General features: G+C 37.4%; 1 protein-coding gene across 4 annotated transcripts; it reads right to left on the bottom strand.

Moving 5' to 3' along the window:
- Nucleotides 1-683: 683 nt before the first annotated feature.
- On the bottom strand, nt 684-16,428 carry LOC110114762 (surfeit locus protein 2). Of its 4 annotated transcripts, none has more exons than XM_020847747.2 (5): nt 16,134-16,428; nt 15,928-16,025; nt 7,912-8,157; nt 1,481-1,532; nt 684-1,388 (listed from the first exon to the last, which is right to left on the bottom strand). In XM_020847747.2, exons 1-5 carry the CDS (start codon nt 16,370-16,372, stop codon nt 1,280-1,282), a joined length of 744 nt encoding a protein of 247 aa, XP_020703406.1. In that variant the 5' UTR covers nt 16,373-16,428; the 3' UTR covers nt 684-1,279. The 4 variants fall into 4 exon arrangements, with proteins under 4 accessions (XP_020703406.1, XP_020703404.1, XP_020703405.1 ...); XM_020847745.2 differs by having other exon boundaries at nt 1,125-1,388; nt 7,912-8,184; nt 16,134-16,426; XM_020847746.2 differs by having other exon boundaries at nt 1,125-1,388; nt 1,481-1,529; nt 7,912-8,184; nt 16,134-16,426.
- Nucleotides 16,429-23,731: the final 7,303 nt, after the last annotated feature.

Below are 23,731 nucleotides of genomic sequence, written 5' to 3'. Positions count from 1 at the left end.
TGTTGGTAAAGGACATCACGATTTTACTGTGGAGCCCACATTGCTTATTAATGGGCCCACATTGTACCAGCCATGAATAGTCGATTCCCAACAACCTTGAATAGAAAGATGTTAGACCATAAGTGATTACAAATTTAAAATAATGGGATTGCTGCATTAGGTAGGAGAAACTTTGTGCTTATAAATTATTAAAATTATTTTTAAAATTAGCTATAATAAATTCAATAATTTTCAAACTAATGATTAATATTATGGAAACTCGACCTGTTTTATGGGAAAAAAAAGGCTAAATTATATATGAATTTAACAAGGGCCATTTTTACTTGTATTGAAATGTAGTGGAAAAAGACCAGGTTAAATGATAGTTCAAATCAAAATACACTCAGTATTTAGTGGCTGTTTGATTATTAATATTTGTTTTTATAATTTGTAAAATCATATAATTAGCAGGAATGATTCACCACTATCTTTAAAATATTACTTTGATTCATTAAATCTAGCATCTAAATTTCAACATCAACAATAGTTCAATAAATTATCACTATATTATATTAAACTAATATATAGATTTAACTCCATTTTATTTTTTTAATGCCAAAAAATCTAGTAAACACAATTTTATTTCACATTATATTTTAAAGATATATGATTTTCAAAAACTTAACAAATAAATTAAGACTTCGTTTAGGATAGCTTTCTTACTTCTTTATGAAATAGCTTTGTAGTACAAAATTTTATAATTCAAAAAATTTTACACTAAAAAACTAGTTGTCTCTAATAAGCCTATAAAAAACCCCACCAAGCTTAGCTGGGTTGGTGGACGAGCATGTTTGGAACCTCCCAACCCATGTTCGAATCCCCTCTCATGCAGCGCGACCTCTTAAGTGAGGAGAAAATAACTGAGAGTCCTGCACATGTGGGGTTGGTATACTCGCCGAGGGATTAATTACGCCGCCAAGCCTTCTAGGGGGGTGACAGTGAGTAGATACTCCGTTCTCAAGAAAAAAAAAAGCCTTACGAGAATAAAAAGCATAGGTATTCACAATATGAACTCTCACACTAACCAAGTTTTTTTAGTGGGCTGATTAATATTATAGTTAGCATTTATTGGTATTGGTCAATACTGAACTTTGTAAATATTATATATAACATTATAATTATTAAAAATAATCAAAATACTAAAATCTTTAGCACAAAAATTTCTTGGTAAAAAAAGTATCAGTCAAATTTGGTAACTACAAGAAAGCAACTTAAAGCAAAAAAGTCTTACCTACCCATCTTACACATCTCCATGCATATTTGGAACAGTTGAAGACGAGCCCTTCTTATTCTTCTTCTTCCTAGAGGCGAAGCTACTTGGTCCCACGGCAATTGCCATGCGTTTTATTCTGCCAGTTGGGAAGGAGAAACAAAAAACATAGGAACAAAAAGAAATGAGGTTGAAAAACAGGGAGAAAAAGTAAACAAGTAGCTTACACACCGGATTGACAGCTCTAGACTTTCTCTTTCTCTCCCTTCATCTGCTAAACCTGCTGCATGGGGAACATTTAGCTACTAAGCATTTATATATATGAATCTCTATAAATAAGGGTGCATAAATTATGTAGGACTAAGGCTTCGTTTGGGATGATTTTTTTACTACTTCTTAAAACAACTTTTTAATATAAAAGTTCAAATTTTTGTACTCAAAAGCTGCTTTAAGAAGCAGTAAGAAAGCCATCTCAAACGAACCCTAAAATTTGTCTTAAGACAATAAGGCCAACTTATGCCAAATCACAGATTATCCCTAGGCTTTATAGGGCAATGAAATTCTTACGCAGTCTAATATTAAGAATTTCCGTTTAATAATGGTAAGCTATCTGATCTTCATATATAGGTCTAAAAATGGTTGGAACAATTTTAGATCCAGCTTATAACACTGCAGAAACAAAGATTGCCGCAAATTTCATGAGTCTTTTCTAAAAAAGAAAGGAAACGAACCAAGGAATTCAGATGCATAAGAAAGAAAAAAAGGAAAACACAACAATGCCAATCTACACTATTACGGCAGTCTCCATGAGGACCATGAGGCAGAGCCTTTCAGATGGACAAATTATTCTGTGCGGACACCGGACAGAGAGAACCGTCCGGATTTGTTGTGCTTTTGCTGCCAATTTTCTACGCTTTTGCAAAAGGGCAGCAGATATTCAATTATGAATGCATTTTTGCTGTCCTTTTGCAAAAGCTCAACAAATAATCAATTATTTAGTAAACATTAAATATTTGCTGTCCTTTTACTGACCTTTTGCAAAAGTGCAGTAAAAGAGCGGCAAAAGCGCAATAAATCCTGACGGTTCTCTCCGTCCGGTGTCCATACAAAATAATTTCTCTTCTAGATGACGACCATCTAGGCACTGGACAGGGACAACTAAGCAAAGTGTAATCATCAGTTTGTTTTAAGGTGCCAGTAGATTCTTTACCAAACAAATTAAAGGAATTAATTTGGTTTTAAGATCAGCAGCAGAAGCATTCCCCAAGCAGGGCCGTCAATCCAGATTGATATTCATGAATAAATTATTTTCTACTCAATAAATGGTTCCAGTTTGGTTTCATTGATAAGCAAACAAACCGAGTTTGAAGAAGGTGCATAAGTTTCACTAGCAAATGAGTTGCAAACAAACAGAGCAAGCTGAACTCAATTATATATATATAAAAGGAGACTTTCTTCACAAAGAGAATAATGATCTTTCTCATCCCAACTTTGATCTCATGAAGTACAAATATATGATCACAATTATTCATTCTTTTTAACATTATTGAAACTATTGACATACACAATTTTAAAAATTTTAAGAAATCGTTTATCCATTGCAAGCATAAAAAATCTTTGGGTTGTTTTGATTGAATGAGATGAAAATCGATATTCTCAATCAACAGACTATTTCAAATAATATGGAATTGAGAAACATGGTTATTGATGATATAGAAAGAAAACAAATGTCAAAATTGCCCATAGAGAATGACAGAACACGCCATATCTCTATTTATATGGGATCATTTTAGTCCAAACTATCTAATATATCCAATTTATTCATTTGACTTCTCGAATGTGATTCAGGCTTCGTTTGGGATAACTTTTTTGCTACTTTATAAAACTACTTTTAAGTACAAAAATTTCTAATTCGAAAATTTTTTGTATTAGAAAACCGTTATAGAAAGCAGCAAAGAAGCTGTCCCAAACGAAATCTCAAAATAGTCCATCTATTGAATTATTGAATCACATATGAGAACTCAATGAACTATTTTGAATCACATTTAAAGAGTTAAGGGACTAATTTGACATTTTTCTCATAAGCAAAGGATGTCTGATAGTTTTGATTGGTGAAATATGTGAGTAAAATTAGATTTTAAAGTGAGCTTATACATAACAAATGATTATTCTTATTTTGCCACATACATGATTAATGGTTAAGTTATTACAAATTTGATGAAACAAATTTGATCTCTATGTAAGTGTCATATATAAAAGACAATGATCTAAATTTGAGTTTGAAGATCTATAAGACAGTAGACAAAAAAATAAGATTAAGAGGAGAACCATTATTATATATATTTCCACCGCAGCTGAAATTATAGCTGGAACATATCACATAGTCACAACAAAAAGAAAATTGTATGCAAATCGTAGGAACCAAACAACAAAAATTACTCATATAAGCGCTAAGAAAAACATAAACCGAAGGCAAAAACACAACCACATTTACTGCAAAGCCGTACATTGTAATCAAGCTGCAGGAATTTCTCAGTAGGTATTGGGAGAGTTGGATAAACAAACAGTTCACAGAAGTTGTACCAAAAAAATGCAAGGAACTGTATAAGAACCAACTTGAACCTCACAAAGGAATTCATTACGTAATTAAAGTCCTACGTTAATGTGCTTAGCTTGAAAAAAAAATGGCTTCTCTAACAAATTTAGCATTTAATATTCATCAAGAAAATCAGGGCATTAATTATGTGCTTCTTGTAAAATAATCCATGAGTTAGCACAAGCAAGTCTACCACACCAATGCACTAGATATTACTAGAATCCATCATCAACAATGGACAAAATCTCATCATCCAAAATAGCTTCATGAACAAGCCATATTGGCAATGTTGGAAGTAGTTTAACAATGAAGAGATGGAAAGAGAAAAGAATCCAATAAGCTAGCAAATGGTTCATGAAATAAAGTCAGATTAGATACATCAAAGACTTAATTAATATCATAATTCCCTAAAAATTTCAATTTGCAAGCATTAGTTCAAATATGCTCCAAAATTTAAAAGAATCCTATCTTTCTCACATTTAGTTTAAAAAAGAATTTTCGAATTTAATTCATCATTACTTTATCATCAAGTTTAAACTTCATGTACCTCAACAGTTAATGTTCTACAAAAGTTCTAATGAAAATCAGAAGTCATGCAAATGATAAGAGGCGAGTAATGAAAATGCTACAAATCTAACATGCACTCTAAAGAATAACAATTTATCTATAACTAACAATTAGTATAAATTTTTTTAAAATAAATAAATCACACAATTATGATTCACTCTTAGAAACATAATGCAAAATGAGTATATATTATATAAGTGAAAGGGTTGGAGTAGCTCTCGTGGCAGATAAGATTAGAGAGAGTCACCTTACACGGTTTGGACTAGGGGAGTCAAAAATTGACCCGACTTTTGTTGGACCAACACTTGAGGCCCTCACCTCCACCGGAGCAACGACGTCCGAACCACCGCCTGACGTCGTTGCTCCGTCAGACCACCACTTAAGGCCCTGAGCTCCGCCGGACTACCACTTGAGGCCCTCACCTCCACCGGACCACCGACTGACGTCGTTGCTCCGTCTGACCACCAAATAAGTCCCCGAGCTCCACCAGGACAACACCTGACACCCGGAGTTCTTCCGGACCACCACCTGACGCCCAGAGTTTTGTTGGACCACCTGAGGCCCAGACTTCTGCCGAACCACCACTTGAGGCCCGAACTTCTCTCGGACCACCACCTAAGGCCCAAAGTTCTGCCAGACCACCACCTGATGCCCAAAGTTCTTCTAGACCACCATATGAGGCCTGAACTTTTGCCGGACCACAACCTAAGGTCCGGACTTCTGCCGGACCACCACTTGAGGCCCGGACTTCTGTTGGGCCAGCCCAGAGTTCTATCAGAGTACCACCCTACAATTACGGTCTTTCGGACCATTGTCTCCTGCCGCTTATGGTCCTTCCGACCTCCGTGACCTCCGTCGCCTACTACGGTCCTTCCGACCTACATCGCCAGACAACGGTCTTTCAGACCCCGGTCTCCTGCCAATTACGATCTTTCGACCCTTGTCTCCTGCATATTATCGTCATTCCAACCTCCGTCGCCTACTACGGTCCTTCCGACCTACATCGCCAGACTACGATCTTTTAGACCCCGGTCTCCTGCCAACTACGATCTTTCAGACCCTTGTCTCCTGCCGCCTATGGTCATTCCGACCTCCGTCGCCTACTACGATCCTTCCGACCTACATCGCCATACAACGGTCTTTCGGACCCTTGTCTCCTGCCGTTTATGGTCCTTCCGACCTCCATCGCCTACTACGGTTCTTCCAACCTACATCGCCAGACAACAGTCTTTCGGACTCTTGTCTCCTGCCGCCTATGGTTCTTCCGATTTTCGTCGCCTATTAAGGTCCTTCCAACCTACATCGCCAGACAACGGTCTTTCTGACCCTGGTCTTCTGCCAACTACTGTCTTTCGGGCCCCTGTATCGTGCCGACTATGGCCCTTCAAACCAAACAAACATATCTATGTTGATTATTGTAACTCCCACCATGTAATGTGCTCTATACGATGTACAATTGTGACATCAAGCCAAGGCATACTCCCACGGAAGGGCCTCATTTGTAATCAACTGCAAATACTAGTGGATTAATTCAAGCTGGGCAAGGCCCCGTGGTTTTCCCCTTTTTCAGGTGTTTTCACGTAAAAACTTTGGTGTCTCTTATGAACGCTACACTCTCTCTCTTATATGCTTGTGTGCTGAATGTTCGTACAATGCTTAGACGTTAAACTATATATTTCGCTACAGCCGCGAATATTCCAGGATGCAACAACTATAAACTTGATGTCAATCTAATTACTAGCATTAATTGAAAAACTTGAACTCATATCTTAAAGTCCTAGCAAAAATGAGGACAAAATATCTAGGTAGTGTCTTATTTCTAATCTAATATGTTTTCTGAAAATTTAACCTGGAACTTATTATGTTAAAACTCTCTCGAAAGCATTGAGAGGTTAAGATGTAAAATTTTAAGGGCTCGCATCTATAGAATTCTTATCTTCAATAGTTGATTGATTCCCTAAAATGGATGAGATCACATAGTAACATCCAAAAGAAAACTACATCTTAAATGGTAAAAAATTATTATGAACCTATGGAAACTCCTGAATAGGCGCTAATTAAAATGGAGCCAAACATTTAACCATAGGGACTGCAAAACTATAGGGGTCACGTTGCATGAATTGCATAATAAATATAGGCATTATAAGAGTCAAATGAAGGTAACTGCTCGCAAAAAACATACAAAAGAAAATGCAAGGAATAGGATAACTACCGACCAAAGCCCTATAGAGGAAGCCACCACTATAACCCCTAATTTAAAATCCCACATCATTACAAGCTTCAGCTCTGCTTAGGGGTGCAATCAAGTCAAGTCAACTCACGAGCTGGCTCGAGCTCGACTCGGTAACAATCTCGACGAGTCGAACTTATCGAGCTCGCGAGTCGAGCTCAAACACAATTACGAGCTCGACAGCTTATCGAGCTCGAGCTTGAACAGTCCTCCGCTCGACTCGCGAGCACGTCGAGCAACTCGCGGAACGTGTTGCTGAGGGGAAAATGAAATCGCGTAAGCAAAAAAAAGAAATGCAATGGACTGAGGCTGGTCGGACGTTGGAGATGGACATACATTGGCAGCGACGACTAACACTGGCTTAACGTTGGCGAAGAAAACTAATGCTAGCGATGACAACGACTGATGCTGGCGACGGACACTGGCGAAGACGACGCGAACGCTGGCGACGATGCGAACATTGGTGAAGACGTAGACGCTGGCGACGCTAATGATTGACGCTGGCACGACGGACGGATGAGGATCAACAGCTCAAACTGCCACTCGATGAGCAGCTCAACGAGCTATTTTTTTCCCCTGTCGAGTCGAGCTTGAGCTCAGTATTTGATGGTCGAACTCGACTCAAACAACCCTTAACTCGAGCTCAACTAGACTCGTTTGCACCCCTAGCTCCGCATGTGCTCAACTGCATAATTAGAATACCAAGGCAAACAAAGCATTTGCTTGCTCAAGCTCGATTCTTTTTACACCCTTACCTTCTCGACTAGTATGCTTATATCTTTTGATATTGTGAAGATTAACAAGAATGAAATTCTCTTGCATTGACTGAACAGGTAAAGAATCAAGCTAAACAATGCCTAAGTTCACTCAAGCATGACTTTTTACACCCTTACCCTATAGAATTGAGCTTTAATGTCTTCATATGTAGGGCACAGCTTTATCCCTAAATTCAGCTTTAGAACTTTGCAAGCAGAAAAAGATAATTTGCATAATTTAGTATGTATTCTTTTCTCATTATTGTGGAGAACTACAATCTAGGAAAATTTGTTTCATGAGGCTACTATGATCACTTGCTGGGAATACAAAATTCTCTCCAATAGTTACAAAGAAAATCTAGAAGCCAATTTTTTTCCTAGGAGCTCTATAACATTAAAAAAAAAAAAAAACAAAGAAAGTAGTATTCTCATCAAAGAATTAGTGCTGAAAAAAAGCAGAATTCATCATAAAAAAGTTAGATTGTTATCTGTAAATTAAATATTTCTATCTTACCTGAGCCTTGGTTAGCTTCCGTTTCCTGAAAAGAAGTGATGCGCGATTCCCAGCTAACTTTTTCATCATCAGAATCCCAATGACCTCGAACAGTAGGAATCCAGAAATTGGGCTCTTCAGAATCACTGCTTCTCCTCTCTGCCGCAGGTTCCGTAGGCATAAAAGCTTTGGCTCTCCGACAGTAAAGAGGATATGAATTTAAGTTTGACAGCTTTCTTGACTTCTTCACATCCTTCTCAACCTTTTCTGGTGATTGCCGCATTTTTACTTCATCTATTTACAGTGCACATGCAAGACATATAGGATTCATATCTTCTAAATTCAAATAAAGGACTACAAAAGGAATCCCCTTCTTCTGATAGCCAAGAAAAAACAATTATGCGTTTATAAATCTATTATGTACAAAGGAGCCATTAAGTGCGTTTTATATGCAACGTACTAAAAGAAAATCAACCAAAATATAAATGGTGGCACAACGTGGTTGATTGAATTCTTGATGTATGTGTCTAAGAGGGCGTTTGCTGATGTGGACAACTCTCACATGGGTGGGTGGAGGGGTATTGTTATGGCTTGAGGGAATATTGGATTTAATCCCATATAGAATAGGTTAAAAAAAAAAAAAAACATGATGGTGTAGAAATATAGTGTTTGGCTTCACTCAAAAGCTTAAGCTTTTTGATTGAAATGAGTTTAATCACTGATCTATCTAGTCCAACTTGTTTCACATTTGGTCCACACTCCACAACTTTGAAATGAATCAAAATTTAATGAGTTGGCATTATTGTCGTTCTAATATCAATTTTGTATTTCCCTAAATTGGTCTCGGATCTTGCCTTGATGGCTTATTTATTGACCAAGTACATAAAAGGCACATGAGTCAGTTCAATACCTTTCGATCCATAATCTTAAATGTGTCTACCTTAATACTCTAAGTGTTGTTGTGATCAAAGAAGTTTGAATTTCGACGACAATTTTAGAAGAGAATCAAATCTTCCTAACTTATAAGAAATGTGCAATTATCAGTATAATTATCTATTAAAACTGGAAAGAAAAAGTACTTTGAACTTCTAAGTTCTAATAGAAAAAACAAAAAATAAAGGTAATTTAAGGAAACTGAACAATAAGCCTTGATTAATTCCAACTCTTCATTAAGGACAATACAATTCATGTTAAGATGGCCTTTGGCTCTTTGCACAATGAGGCTCAAAAGGAAGATGTTCCTTTAGGTCACACACCACTTGATCGCATCAAGATTCGTACCAACTAATCAATCAACGCTAAGCCGTACATCTCATTGACACTAACCTTGTGATTATGATATAAATATGATCATCCAATTCAAATCACCATCAACACTATCTCAGAGCCATCAATATAGATCCAAATCAAATTTGAATCTCCATTATCACTAATCATAGGTCCTCTAGACTGTAGAAATGCATAACACGACTGATAGAGGAAGAAGAAGAAGAATAAATGAAAACTTTATTAATGTTTTTCCCTACTCTGTTACAGCTATACAAGTGTATTTATAGAGTTACATATATGATAGGTACACGTGTCAATTAATAATAGGATAGCAATATGAATATAACCAGTGGTTCTTAACATGCCCCCGCAAGCTGAGTATTGGGTCCAATGGTCAGTTTGTTGCGAAGTAATTTGTACCGTGGAGTGTTCAAAGGTTTGGTGAGAATATCTGCCTTCTGATCAACGGTATTGATTGGAAGCAAACGAATTGTATTGTTTTGAATGTTATCCCGCACAAACCTTTGATCTATTTCGATGTGCTTTGTGCGAGCATGAAAGACAGGATTGTTTGCAAGGGCAATCGTGGATGTGTTGTCGCAGAAGATGTCAACTGGTTGAGTATGTGAAACCTGAAAATCAGCCAGAAGCCGCTTGATCCAGATTGTATCCGCAGTAGCAGATGCAAGAGCTCTGTATTCCGATTCTGTGGAAGAACGGGATACAGTTGTTTGTTTCTTAACTGTCCAAGAGATTAACGTTTCTCCAAGAAAAGTGCAGAAGCCTGAGGTAGATCGACGAGTAATTGGATCGGATGCCCAGTCAGCGTCTGAATATGTGGTTAGAGTCAGGTTGGAGCGTGTGACTGGCAGTCCGAAATCAACTGTCCCTTGTATGTACCGAAGAAGTTTTTTTAACATGGCGGTATGAATCGGTTCAGGACTATGCATGTGTTGAGAAAGAGCATTGACGGCGTAAGAGATATCGGGACGCGTCAGTGTCAAGTATTGTAAAGCTCCAATTAATCGTCTGTATAGAACCGCATCGAAAATCGAAGTTGGTGGAGAAGACAATGCTGCGGGTTTTGTAATTGAAGGATTAGCGACCGAGTTACATTTAGGTAACTCGGCCATTTGAAGAATAGATTTAGCGTATAGAGATTGAGATAGAAAATACTTATCTGGGTGGCGATCAATTTTTATGCCCAGAAATTGGTGTGCCAATCCGAGATGTTTCATGGTAAATTTGGATTTGAGTTTACCGACTAGATCATTCATAGCTTGAGTGTTGTTTCCGGTAAGTAGAATGTCGTCCACATAGACGAGTAAATAAAGACGAACATTGTTGCGATGAAGAATCATGAGCGACGGATCGGCTTGGCTTTGAGAAAAACCGATTTGAAGCAGGTAGGTCGTGAAGGTAGTGTACCATTGTCTGGGAGCTTGGCGGAGACCGTATATCGCCTTTTGTAACTTACAGACATAATGCGGATACGAATTATCCTCAAATCCTTTAGGTTGGCGCATAAAGATCGTTTCTTGAATGTCGCCATGCAAAAATGCATTGGCAACGTCCAGTTGGTGGATTTGCCAATGGTGGAACAAAGCAATGGTAAGTAGAATCCGGATAGTAGGGAGCTTTGCAACAGGACTGAAAGTTTCGTGATAGTCTAGCCCATATTCTTGTTGATTACCCAATGCGACAAGTCTTGCTTTGAACCTTGCGACAGATCCATCTGAATTGTATTTGGTTCTATATGTCCATTTAGAACCAAGAATAGAACCATGTATGGGCGGCGGAACCAGTGTCCAAGTTCCCTGCCGTTGGAGTGCGTAGAATTCTTGAGCCATAGCTTGACGCCATTCGAACTTCTTGCTTGCTTCAGTATATGAAGTCGGATCTATATTGTTCTGATTTTGATGTATCAAATTGAGCTTGTTTACCGGTTTCAGTAATCCTGTTTTGGTTCTCGTCATCATGGGATGTGTTGAAGTAATGATTTGATTAGTAGAAGGAACCTGTGCGGAGCTAATCTCAGGATCTTGTAAGCGCCGTGGAGAGGTATCGGCTAAGACGGACGCTGTGGGCAAATTTTGTCGAGATGGCTGAGTTGTATCATTGGTATTTTGCACAGGTAAGATAGACGAGGGGATTAAAAGTGGAAACGGTACATCGGACACAACAAAAGGAGGTTGAGTTTGCCTGTTTTTAAAAGGAAAAAGAGATTCGTCAAAAGTAACGTTTCGAGATATAATAATTTTGTTTGTTACCATGTCAAGACATCTATAGCCTTTGGATGTATCAGAGTAGCCCAGAAAAATGCTCGGTGGTGAAGTGGGCTGAAGTTTCATATGACGGACGGAAGGTAGTAGCGGAAAACAGGCACAACCAAATGTACGTAAGTGAGCGTAGGAAGGTTGGATGTTAAACATCCTGGTAAGTGGAGCAACGTTCTCGGTCGTAGTAGACGACAGACGATTGATGAGGTATGTGGCCGTGAGAGCTGCATCAAGCCAATATTCAAACGGTAGACCTGCCGCTTGTAGAAGAGTTCTAGTAGTGGAAATTATGTGACGATGCTTACGCTCTGCTATCCCGTTTTGTTCGGGAGTATATGGACACGAGGTTTGGTGCTTAATACCTGCATTTTGAGTAAAAGCTTTAAACCGAGAATTAACGAACTCGCCGCCACCGTCAGTTCTGAGGGTTTTAATTTTATGGTTCGTTTGACGTTCAATAAACGTAGTGAAATGAATGAAGGTGTTAGTAACATCGAATTTGTTCATAATAGGAAACAACCAAACATAACGCGAAAAATCATCGACAAATATGACGTAGTATTTGAATCCTTGGTGAGACGAAACCGGCGACGGACCCCATACGTCGGAGTGAACCAGTTGCAACGGAGAAGTAGTTTTACTAATAGAGCGATCAAAGACAATTTTATGACCTTTACAGGACATACAAGAACTACAAGGAAATTTACAATGTTTAATATGTAAAGCAGGATTGCTGTTAGCAATCTGAGTAAGCACGCGTTGGTGAGGATGACCAAGCCGCATATGCCAAATGTCCGAAGAGACAGAGGTTGCCGATAGAGCGGAAGAACTAGTTCTGGAGCTTTGATTTGCGATCTTGTATACACCTTGATCACATGGTCCGTTAAGAAGGATTTGATTTGTTGTCCGATCCTTAAATACAAACCCGTTAGAATCAAATGTAATAGAGATATTGTTGTCTTTAACTAGATTAGATATAGATAAAAGATTGTAAGACAATGAGGGAATATGTAAAAGCTGTGATAAAATAAGCTTACTCGACGGGGTGGGAAGAATGCCCGAGCCCGTATGTGCAATAGGGACGGATCTCCCATCCCCGAGAATTACCGTGTCAGCACCATTGTAGGTGTTATAGAAATCCATGTTTTCGGTGGTGTTTGTCATGTGAGATGAAGCACCGGAGTCGATGAACCAATCGGTGTGCGATGTGGTATCTTGATTCGCAGCAAGAGCGGTATTGTTCTTAGAAGCAACCGGAGTTGGTTTGTAATTGATGTTGAGCCTATGCCAACACGCATCCGCACCATGCCCTTTCTTTTTGCAGATTTGACAAATGATAGCAGACTGTGAGTTGTAATTCTGCCCTGTCGCCGATCCAGATGTAGATCGTCCGCGACCACGTTTGCCGCGACCACGCATCGAGTAGAGGGCGGATTGGTTATCCGACATTTTTGGAAACTTCTGTGCAACATTTTTGAGATGAATTTCCTCACTAGCAAGAAGCGCATAAAGGCTATCCAGCGACAAAGATCCTTGCATTGTGCGGATGGTTGTCGTAAAGGCATGATATTCCGGAGGAAGGCCATTGAGTATGTAAAGTATTACGTCTTCTTGATCAACCGAGGAACCGGCAGAGGAAATCTGATCAACGATTTTCTTGATCTCAGTAAGGTACTGAGTCATGTTCATGGACTGCATTGAAACATTGTGCAGCTCGTTTTTGAGCTGTATGACTTTGGAGCGGTTTGAGGATTGAAATCTGGTATGAAGGGTTGTCCAGATGGTGTGAGTTGATTCAAGATGAATCACATAAGGAAGTAGTGCCGGCGAAATGGTAGAACACATAGCAGTCGCCAGATTTTGATCGGTAATCTGCCAAGAACGCGCATCGTGATTTGGATCAAGATTTTCGGTGTCCGGTTTTGAATCAAGAAACTCGGCGAACCCATTTGCTCGAAACAATTTGGCAATCTGAGTACTCCAAATGGGAAAGTTATCCGCTGTCAGAGCGTGCAGAACAAGTAGTTTGAGATTTGAAATCACAAACTTGAGAGAGGGAGAAATAGCAGTAGTTGAGGATTTTGCTCCAGTCGCAAAACCCGTGGAGGAAGAAGTGGAAGACTGATCCGCCATGAAGAAGCTCCTCAGGATCTTGAGGCTCTTGATACCATGTAGAAATGCATAACACGACTGATAGAGGAAGAAGAAGAAGAATAAATGAAAACTTTATTAATGTTTTTCCCTACTCTGTTACAGCTATACAAGTGTATTTATAGAGTTACATATATGATAGGTACACGTGTCAATTAATAATAGGATAGCAATATGAATATAACCAGTGGTTCTTAACATGCCCCCGCAAGCTGAGTACAAAGGAGCCATTAAGTGCATTTTATATGCAACGTACTAAAAGAAAATCAACCAAAATATAAATGGTGGCACAACGTGGTTGATTGAATTCTTGATGTATGTGTCTAAGAGGGTGTTTGCTGATGTGGACAACTCTCACATGGGTGGGTGGAGGGGTATTGTTATGGCTTAGAGGGAATATTGGATTTAATCCCATATAGAATAGGTAAAAAAAAAACATGATGGTGTAGAAATATAAAGTGTTTGGCTTCACTCAAAAGCTTAAGCTTTTTGATTGAAAATGAGTTTAACCACTGATCTATCTAGTCCAACTTGTTTCACATTTGGTCCACACTCCACAACTTTGGAATGAATCCAAATTTAATGAGGTGGCATTACTGTCGTTCTAATATCAATTTTGTATTTCCCTAAATTGATCTCGGATCTTGCCTTGATGGCTTATTTATTGACCAAGTACATAAAAGGCACATGAGTCAGTTCAATACCTTTCGATCCATAATCTTAAATGTGTCTACCTTAATACTCTAAGTCTCTAAGAGTTGTTGTGATCACAGAAGTTTGAATTTGGACGACAATTTTAGAAGAGAATCAAATCTTTCTGACTTATAAGAAATGTGCAATTATTAGTATAATAATCTATTAAAAATGGAAAGAAAAAGTACTTTGAACTTCTAAGTTCTAATAGAAAAAACAAAAAGTAAAGGTAATTTAAGGAAACTGAACAATAAGCCTTGATTAATTCCAACTCTTCATTAAGGATAATACAATTCATGTTAAGATGGCCTTTGGCTCTTTGCACAATAAGACTCAAAAGGAAGATGTTCCTTTAGGTCACACACCACTTGATCACATCAAGATTCGTACCAACTAATCAATCAACGCTAAGACGTACATCTCATTGACACTAACCATGTGATTATGATATAAATATGATCATCCAATTCAAATCGCCATCAACACTATCTCAGAGCCATCAATATAGATCCAAATCTAATTTAAATCTCCATTATCACTAATCATAGGTCCTCTAGACTACATATATCTCTTCGTTATCAATAGAGACATAATGATACAACATGAATCTCAAGAATGACGTGGCTCAATTGGAGGTCATAAGGAATATTTTAGCCTAGCACAAACATCAATGGCAACATGGCTTATTGGTCCACCATACACTTCATAATGCTCTTTATCGAAAACGCCAATATATGCACGCAAAAGGGATTGGTGAAAAGGCCCTCCCAAACTTTAAAAAAAAAAGGCTCTCCGACTCCTTTCTCTTTTATTTCTAAGAGAAAATTCTACTGAATTGGTTTCAGCTAGTATTCAATTTCAAGCCTAGTTAATAACTTAAGCATCATATGGACTAACCGTAGACAAAATTTTCAAGTCAACTCGTCTTTATTTTAATCGATTGCATGTGGGGTGTGGTATTGAACTAAAAACAATAAGTCTACCCAAATTCAACCAATTTAGAAAACTATTTTTGCATCAATAATTGGTAAAACCAAATATCTTAGCTAATTAGAAGGAAGATTGCCCTTCTAGTTCCTACAATATTTGATCACATCAATATTCGTGACAACTTATTGATCAACCTTGAGAAGCATATCTCATTAACACTAATGTTGTGGTTCTGTTCTAATATAAATATGACCATTTGATTTGAATCACCATCAGCATTATCTCAGACCCATCACCATCAACATAGATCCAACTCTAATTTAAATCTATGATATGGCACGCTCTCTCTTCTAAAGGAAAACCCTACTAAATTGGTTTTAGCTTTTATTCACATTCAAGCCCAGTTAATAACTTAAGCGTCAGATGGCCTTACCGCAGACAAAAATATAGGGTTGGCATGCTAAATTTTTATTTTAGGTAATTGTATGCAGGACATGGTATCGAACCAAACACAATTTGTTTTCCCAAACTCAATCAATAAAAAAAACTGTTTCCGCATTAAATAATTGGCAAAACTAAATACCTTGGTTAGTGGATTATAAAACAAGGCTAATGCACTTTCCAATGGCAATCAAAGTGTAGATTCCAAATATCTAGATCCAGATTACCCACGAAGGAAGAGAATGAATGCCAAGAAGTTTATACTTTACATTACCAAGTTTCTTCAGAAACCGTTTTCCGTTGATATGCTTCCAAATATGCTCCTCCGACTTATTGATCGTATCCCCCGTTAAACTGCACAAGAGTTTCGACCTACAAAGCAAACAAAACCTCATAAAAAAACTGAATATGGTACACATCGGATAGATAGAAAAATTGAGTGAGGTGGTGTAGGGTAGAGAGAGTGAGAGATTTTGATACTTGGACAGCGAGTGGGGAAGAAAAGTATGTAGAGGGGGCTGCTTCCTGGAGAGAGCAACGTCGATGAGGGCGAGGCGGCAGGATTTGGTCTGGGCGTAGGAGTCCATGTCCTTAGCCGGGAACTCGTGCCCTGTCTCCTTGCATCTCAATCGACCGTTCCCGATATCAATGAAGGTCGGCGATCCCAATGGCAAACAAACCCCGGCAGCGGAGCTGGTTTCTGCTCTGTCCACTTCCATGGCTTCAATCCTCCAAATGATGCTGGCTTTATTTTTGTTTATATAAATAGGAGCATATTTTTTGCCCGCATAATTGTGAAGGGTAGGGCTGCAAGCTAACAAAACGTTTCGCGAGTTAAAACTCGTTTGCAATCGTTTAATTAATTAAACAAATAAATTTGAATAATATTTTAAATAATTGATTCTTAAATGAATAAATTTGAACACTAATGTGTTCGGCTCATTTATGTTCACGAACAACATCATTTGAAGTTCGTGAACAAGCTCAACATTAAGCTCGATAAGAAGCTCAATAAAAGCTAGATTCATGTTCGATTTTGAACTCGTGAATAAGCTCGATAAAAATAATTAATATTTGACTATAGAATTAATAAAATAAATAATCATTACCTTTGTTACATAGACAATTGCTTTTATTATAAATGTATTTATTCATAGATATGTTCATGAATGTGTTTGTTTGATAGTTAAAAAAATTCGTTAAATATGTTCGCGAACAAGCTCGATAAACACTAAACGAACGAACATGAGAACATGAACCAAACATGAACACTCATTAATTTAAATGAACCAAACATGAACACAAACGCTAAAGCTCGAACAAACATGAACCAAACTTGAACAAGCTGATATTAAATGAACACAAACATGAACACTCGCATACTCGACTCGGCCCGGTTCATTTGCAGCCCTGGTGAAGGGTGCATTTTGGATCACTTTTTTTGTGCTCTTGGGCCCTTCTTTTTTATTTTTTTTTTATTTATATTTAAACATAAAATAAAATATATTAATAAATTAAAATATGTTTTTTTATTTATTTATGTAACAATAAAATAAGTTATTGGTGTAGCAACATTGTCTTAAAATGATTATAGTAGTGTGAATTAATTATTACAAAGAGTATATTTGCTATAAAAACAGAGGATAGTAATACTTTGAAATGAACAAGAATCATAAAATATCTCTCTTATAGTGGTGGTATGATGAGTATTGAGGTATTAGATTTATCATTAAATGAGTGTGTGCTCTCAACAAAGTAAGAAGATTAATTGTTTAGAAAAGAGTGTTGGATGTTAGATGTCGGTGATTGATGGACATCAAATGTAATTCACTGACATGAATTTGATGACAATTGCCAACGAACACTAACTCACACTGGTGGGTTGTCAGCTTGGTTCTTTTGATAGAACGCGAGATTCACTTCCCAGGAAAGTGAACGTCAAGCATCAATAGCTAATAGAGTTCATTACTCCAACAACAATCCTTTTAAAAAATTAAGCAACGACCGGAGAAGAATATCAATATTCATGTAATGAGTGACAATTGATGATAGACCCAGTCTTTTTTTTAATAGAATGGGAAACTAAGCAACTACAAAGACAAGCATCAAATATTGATGGGTAACTTACATTGCAAAATGGAAGATGAGGAGGATTGATGAAGGCTGTGTAATGTCCAACAATTAGCTCATAAATTCTCCAAATAATAAAGAAGATTGGGGGACATGGAAGATAAACATGGGACTTTTGAGTTTAAAGGATATCAGACATTAATAATTAGTATATATCAAGTGACAATTGATACGTCACCAAAAATCATCTTGATCGTGCACAAATCTTGAGGCGTATTCAAGTTGAAAAAATTCAAAATTAAATTCAGGAATATATGAACTCTAATTTTATCAAACTTATAGTCATTGTGAATGTCTCGAAGAGACGAAGCCAATGACACCAAAATGGGTCCAATTTAAGCTCTAATTGGTATGAATTAAGAGTCTAAAATGTATTCGAAAGATGGATGACAAAATGATATCAAAATATGGCATGCTTATAGTCGAATCAAGAGCTCCAGCGCCATTGCCAGAGAATCTTAGCCGACAGTTGTTGCACTTCCACCTTACCATCATCAGACCACTGCCCAGCCGCAGAACACAGCCAAACTTCCACCCGGCCGCTGACAAACACCAGATACTGCTCGCCCGCCGACCACTGCTGAACTTCCACCCGGTTGCCGATCAGCAACAGACTTCAACCCTATAATCATCGGACCACCGCTGGATTTCCACCCTTCCGCCGACTACTATCGAACTTCTGCCCCACCATTTTCGGACCATGGCCCCACCATCAACCATTGCCAAACTACCACCCGATTGTCAACCAACGTCAGACTTACACCCGACCATCTTTAGACCACTGCATGGTCACTGACCGCGTTGAACCACCTTCTGGTAGCCGATCATCGCTAAACCAACATACGGTTTTGCCAACAATCGTCGCCCTGATTACGGTCCTTAACTCCGACCATTATAGGTTCTTGATTAAGGTCCCTTCAACCATCGTCGCCCGCCGACTACCACCCCTCTAATATCTCGTCGTCTACTGACTACCGTCCCTTCGCCTCCCCCCCACCTGACTATTGTACCTTGGATCACCGTTGCCCCCAGATAGGGTCCCTCCGACCTCCCATTGCCAGCCGACCACGGTCCCTCCAATCTCCATCGCTTGCTAACTACGATCCCTTCGATCACTGTTGTATGTTAACTATGATACCTTCGACCACCGCTGCTCACCGACTACGATCCCTCAGACCTCCTATCGCCCACCGACTACGGTCCCTCAACTAATATCGCCCACTTACTACAGTCCCTCTGACCATTGTCGCCTGACTATGGTCCCGCTGGCCAAATGAACAAGCCCGCACTCTTTTGAGAACAACTCTCATATCACTAGATTCTTCCAACTACTACCTTGTAATGTGCTCTATATGATGTATATTTACTAAATCAAGCCAAGGCCTTCCCCATGGAAGGGCTTCATGTGTAATCAACAATAAACACTAGTGTAACCATTTCAAGTGGGCGAATCCCCGAGGTGTTTCCTTTTTTTAGGGTTTCCTACGTAAAAATTTTGATATCTCTTATGATTCTCTCACCCCTCTCTATTCATCTGTATGTGCGATGAATCATCTTTCAAAGCTAAGACATTAAGCTCTTTCTCTCTACCGTTGCAAACTTTCCAATCCGCAATAACAATCAATGAGGGATGTTGGAAGTTAACAAAAAAAGGATGTAAATCTTGCTCAATAGATGATTTTTATTATGATGATGGCTCGCAACGATGTTGATTGGAAATCAACTTATGATGGTGGCAATAAATGGTGTAGATGTTGATCTATGACCAATGACAGGACTCAGGAGGTGAAAAATCAAGGCTCTAAAATTTTTTCATTCTACTACTTCTCTCTCATAAAAGTGCCACCCCACATGTGTAAGAATTTGATTATTTTGATATATTCATTAGTTTATGGAGGCTTGTTCTTGCAATTTTTGCAAGAAAAAACCAATAATTCTATCCAACAGTCTAAATAGGTAAAATATGATCACTTCATTATTTTTTTTAACAGCACCTGATATAATGAACTAAAAAATAAACAATATTCAAAGGACATTTGAACCACTAAATGGTCAAAATAAGTTTTTAATTATGCTTTTGATTGCTTTATTTAAGTTAATTTAGGCTTAGATCCGTACAATCTTTGTATAGTTTGACTCAGTATCATCAAATTACATTGTAGCTACTATAAAATGGTTGAAAATTCAATTCCTAAAGTTTTTTTATCTGAATACTTCATTGCTTAAATATTTAAAATTCATACTCGATCAAATGAAATTTTTAATGACGTAATAATTTTTTTATTTATTTATAAATGTCCAGATCTATGAGATAAAAAATACTATAGTTTGCAAACTTTTTAATAAAAACAAGATTGTAGGAATATTTAAGGTGCGGCCATCAGGCTTTGGATGTCTACATGGGCATTCTGTCCTTAAGGTCATGAATAAGTTGCTCTTCCTATCATAATTTCGCCCTTCAATCTTAGGCTTCGTTTGGAATGGCTTTCTTACTACTTTTTAATACAAATTTTTTTTAATTTTTATACATGAAAGCTGCTTTAAGAAGCAGTAAGAAAGCCGTCTCAAACGAAGCCTTTTGTTTGGGACAACTTTCTTACTGTTTCTTGAAGCAGCTTTCTAGATCAAAAATTAAAATTTTTATACTAGACAACTCCATTAAGAAGCACTAAAAAAGCCGTCCCAGAGGAAGCAGTCTTCTTTTGGGTGGCTTTTTTTTAATGTTTTTAAGGCAATTTTTTAGCACAAAATTTTATAATTTAAAAATATTTTACACTAAAAATCTGCTTTAAAAAGTAGTAAAAAAGCTGTGTCAAATTAAACCTTAATAAAAACTAAATTTTGGGGAGTTGTTGATGGAAATTGATAAAAAATTAAGTTCAAAAACCCAAAAAATATTATTCATAACAATATGGGATTTTTTTTTAATGAATTATGCACATCTCAAATTAATATTATCGGATAAGAATTAATATTTGATGTTTAAAAATATTAACATTACGTTTATTTGATGCAATGTTATGCATACAATATTAATTTTATTTTGAAGAAATAAAAAAAAGGAACATTTGAATATAATCAATTGATGGTAAATTAGAACTATCATTTTTTCAATTAGGGCAATTGCGTAATATCATAAATTCTGATAAAGATAATTTAATAATTATTTTAAATTAAGTATCAATTTTACTTCTTAAATAGTTAAATACGATAAAAAATATTGATTAAAAAATAAACTGAAATATTAAAAGAAAACATTTGTTAAATTTTATAATTTTTATTAAATTGTTCATCGAACACCAATTTAAAGGGACTTTGATTAGAAAACTGCTTTTTGGCTGAAAAATATGGCTTTATATTACTTTTGCAAATATTACAAAATGAGTCGACTCTGCTCGTGAGCTAACTCAAATTCAACTTGTTGATAAGCTATCGAGTTAAATTTTTTGAGCCACAAATTTGAGTTTAAGCTTAAATTCGAGTTCATATATTATATGAGTTCGACTTTTAGCTTAGTTGGGCTCAACTCGTCGGCTAGTTGAGGTGGCTCAATTAATATTAATTAACATTTTGAGTTTACACAAGCTTAATTAATTATTTTTTATCTATATTCAAAATAAGAAATCGAGCTCCAAAATGAGTTAATCTCGAACTTTATTATTGAGGTGCTCATGTCTCATATTTGGTTACTCAAATAGAGCTCGAGCTCAACAAATGAGCTCAAATTTGTGCTCACTATAGAGTAAATGAGCAAGACTTCAGTAAGCAAGAACTCGACTCTGTTAGATCCCAAGTTTTATTAATTTTAACATATTAATACATATAATTTTAATATAAGGATTGTTTGTTTGGCTCCCACCGCTTTGTTTTAAATAATATTTTTTATGGCTTGTATTTTCTTAGCATTTTTTTTCTACAATTAAATTCCTAATATTTGAATATCTAAGCTTTACAAAAAAACTTATGGATAGCATTACAAAAAAAATTTCAGGGTGGAAAGCGAATCTCCTCTCCTTTGCTGGCCGCACTCAGTTCTTAAAATTCACCATTTTAAATTCTATTGCTTATTGGATAAGAGGTGCAATATTACCTAAGGCTGTATTCAAATTTTTTAAAAAAGTCTGCTCAAAGTTTCTATTTTTTGGTGATCCTAGTATCAGCAAGAAGATTCACATGATATCATGGGAGAATGTTTGTAAGCCCAAACAGTTTGGGGGGCTGGGGATTCCGTCACTTACTGGTGTCCAATATGCTTTTAATTGTTCGGTAATTTTGAGGATGTATAATTTAAGATCCCCTTTATCTTCTTGGCTTTGCACTAAATATTTATCCCCTTGGTGTGCTCCTCCTGTTATTGCCACTAAATTCTGGATGTCGGTTTGTGCAACTGCTGCTTTAGCTAAGTCTAAATTCTTTTTTCGTATTACTGCGTCTGCCCCTATTTCTATTCACTGGGATCATTGGTGTTACAATGGGAGGTTGGACGATTTTTCGGATGGGTTATATGTGATGCAAGCTATGTCAAGCAAATCTACAATAAGGGACTATATTGTGAACAACTTGTGGGCTCTTCCTTCCACCATCCCTGGTAGTGCCTCATTCTTGCAGTCTTTGTCACATTTTCCATGAATCTATTACTCATTTATTTTTTGAGTGCTCTTACTCGTATGACATCATTTTGGCGGTTCTCCCTACTGCAAGGCAACTCTTTCTTAGACCCACTATTTTGGGCAGGGAATTGTTGGCAAGTTCTATGTGCTGGTTTTGCATTTGGAGGACGATGATGAGATATGGACTGCATCAGCCCCCTTGGATGGTCTTTTTGGCAACCAAGGTTTTTCTGGGCAATTTTCTCGAGCTATACGTGAAGCTGTGATGGTCCTGCTCTTTGCAGCGGCAACCTGCTTCCTCCCGGTTGGATTATCTTTTTGTTATTGCGATAATCTACTTGCAGTCCTGTAATCTGAGTCCATCTTCTGAAGCTGCTACTTTTGTCTTTTATTTTCCTTACTTTTGAGCTTAGGTTTTGGGTGGGTATCTTACCAATGACTGGATGCTACCTCCTTCCACTCCTAACTTGCTGCTATCGGAGCTCTTAGAATTTAACTTTAGCGAGCACTTGAAGATTTCCTGGGATGGCTCTCTTAACCCTTCCTTCTCTACCTTTTACAACAATTATTTTGGTTTATTAGAGGAAGTTCTTTGGCATAAATTTGTTTGGCATAAGAAAAAATCTCTCCGATTTTCGTCTTATGCCTGGATGGCTATGCTTGGTAAATTAAAAACTGCTGACCATCTTATTGCGAGAGGGATTGATGTTAATGCTGCTTGCTCCTTTTGTTCTAATGGTAGAGATTGTCATTCTCATTTATTTTTCACTTGTGACTTCTCATTCACTGTCATCTCCTCTCTTTTACCATCGCTGGGGGCCTTTCTCCTGAGGCCAAATTTGATGCAGACATTTCAACTCTTTGATGATTCTCTGGATTTCTGTATTTGGGAGAAAAACTTTTGCTTTTTCACTATTTGCAGCACCATTTACTTCTTATGGCGAGAAAGAAATTCGAGAAGGTTTGAGAAAGTTTGGAAAAGTCCATCTTACCTTATTCACACTATTCGTCATGCTATTCTTACCAAGGTTAAATTCTGGAAGCGATTTGATGATCTTAACAGACGTTTTGCTATTCTCGTATAATACCTGCTTACCGTATTCTGGTTGGGTCGGTTTCTCTTTACCTCTCATCATCTGGATGATGTTCTGGAGGGTGATATTCTACAAATTATGTGTGGTTGAGTTGATTCATTACAGTATATGGATGTTTTCGCTTTGGTTGCGCTTTAGTTGCGCTTTAGTTGCGCTTTAGTTGCGCTAATTTTAAAATAATATTTTATTATTATCCGAACCTATCTCTGCGTTCGGTCACCTGACCCAATAATTTGCCCTGAAC

This window comes from Dendrobium catenatum, unplaced genomic scaffold, assembly GCF_001605985.2.
Source record: "Dendrobium catenatum unplaced genomic scaffold, ASM160598v2 fragScaff_scaffold_412, whole genome shotgun sequence".
NCBI lineage: Eukaryota > Viridiplantae > Streptophyta > Magnoliopsida > Asparagales > Orchidaceae > Dendrobium > Dendrobium catenatum.
Note: the sequence above shows the minus strand (reverse complement) of the source record. Positions and strands in the feature narration are given on the sequence as shown.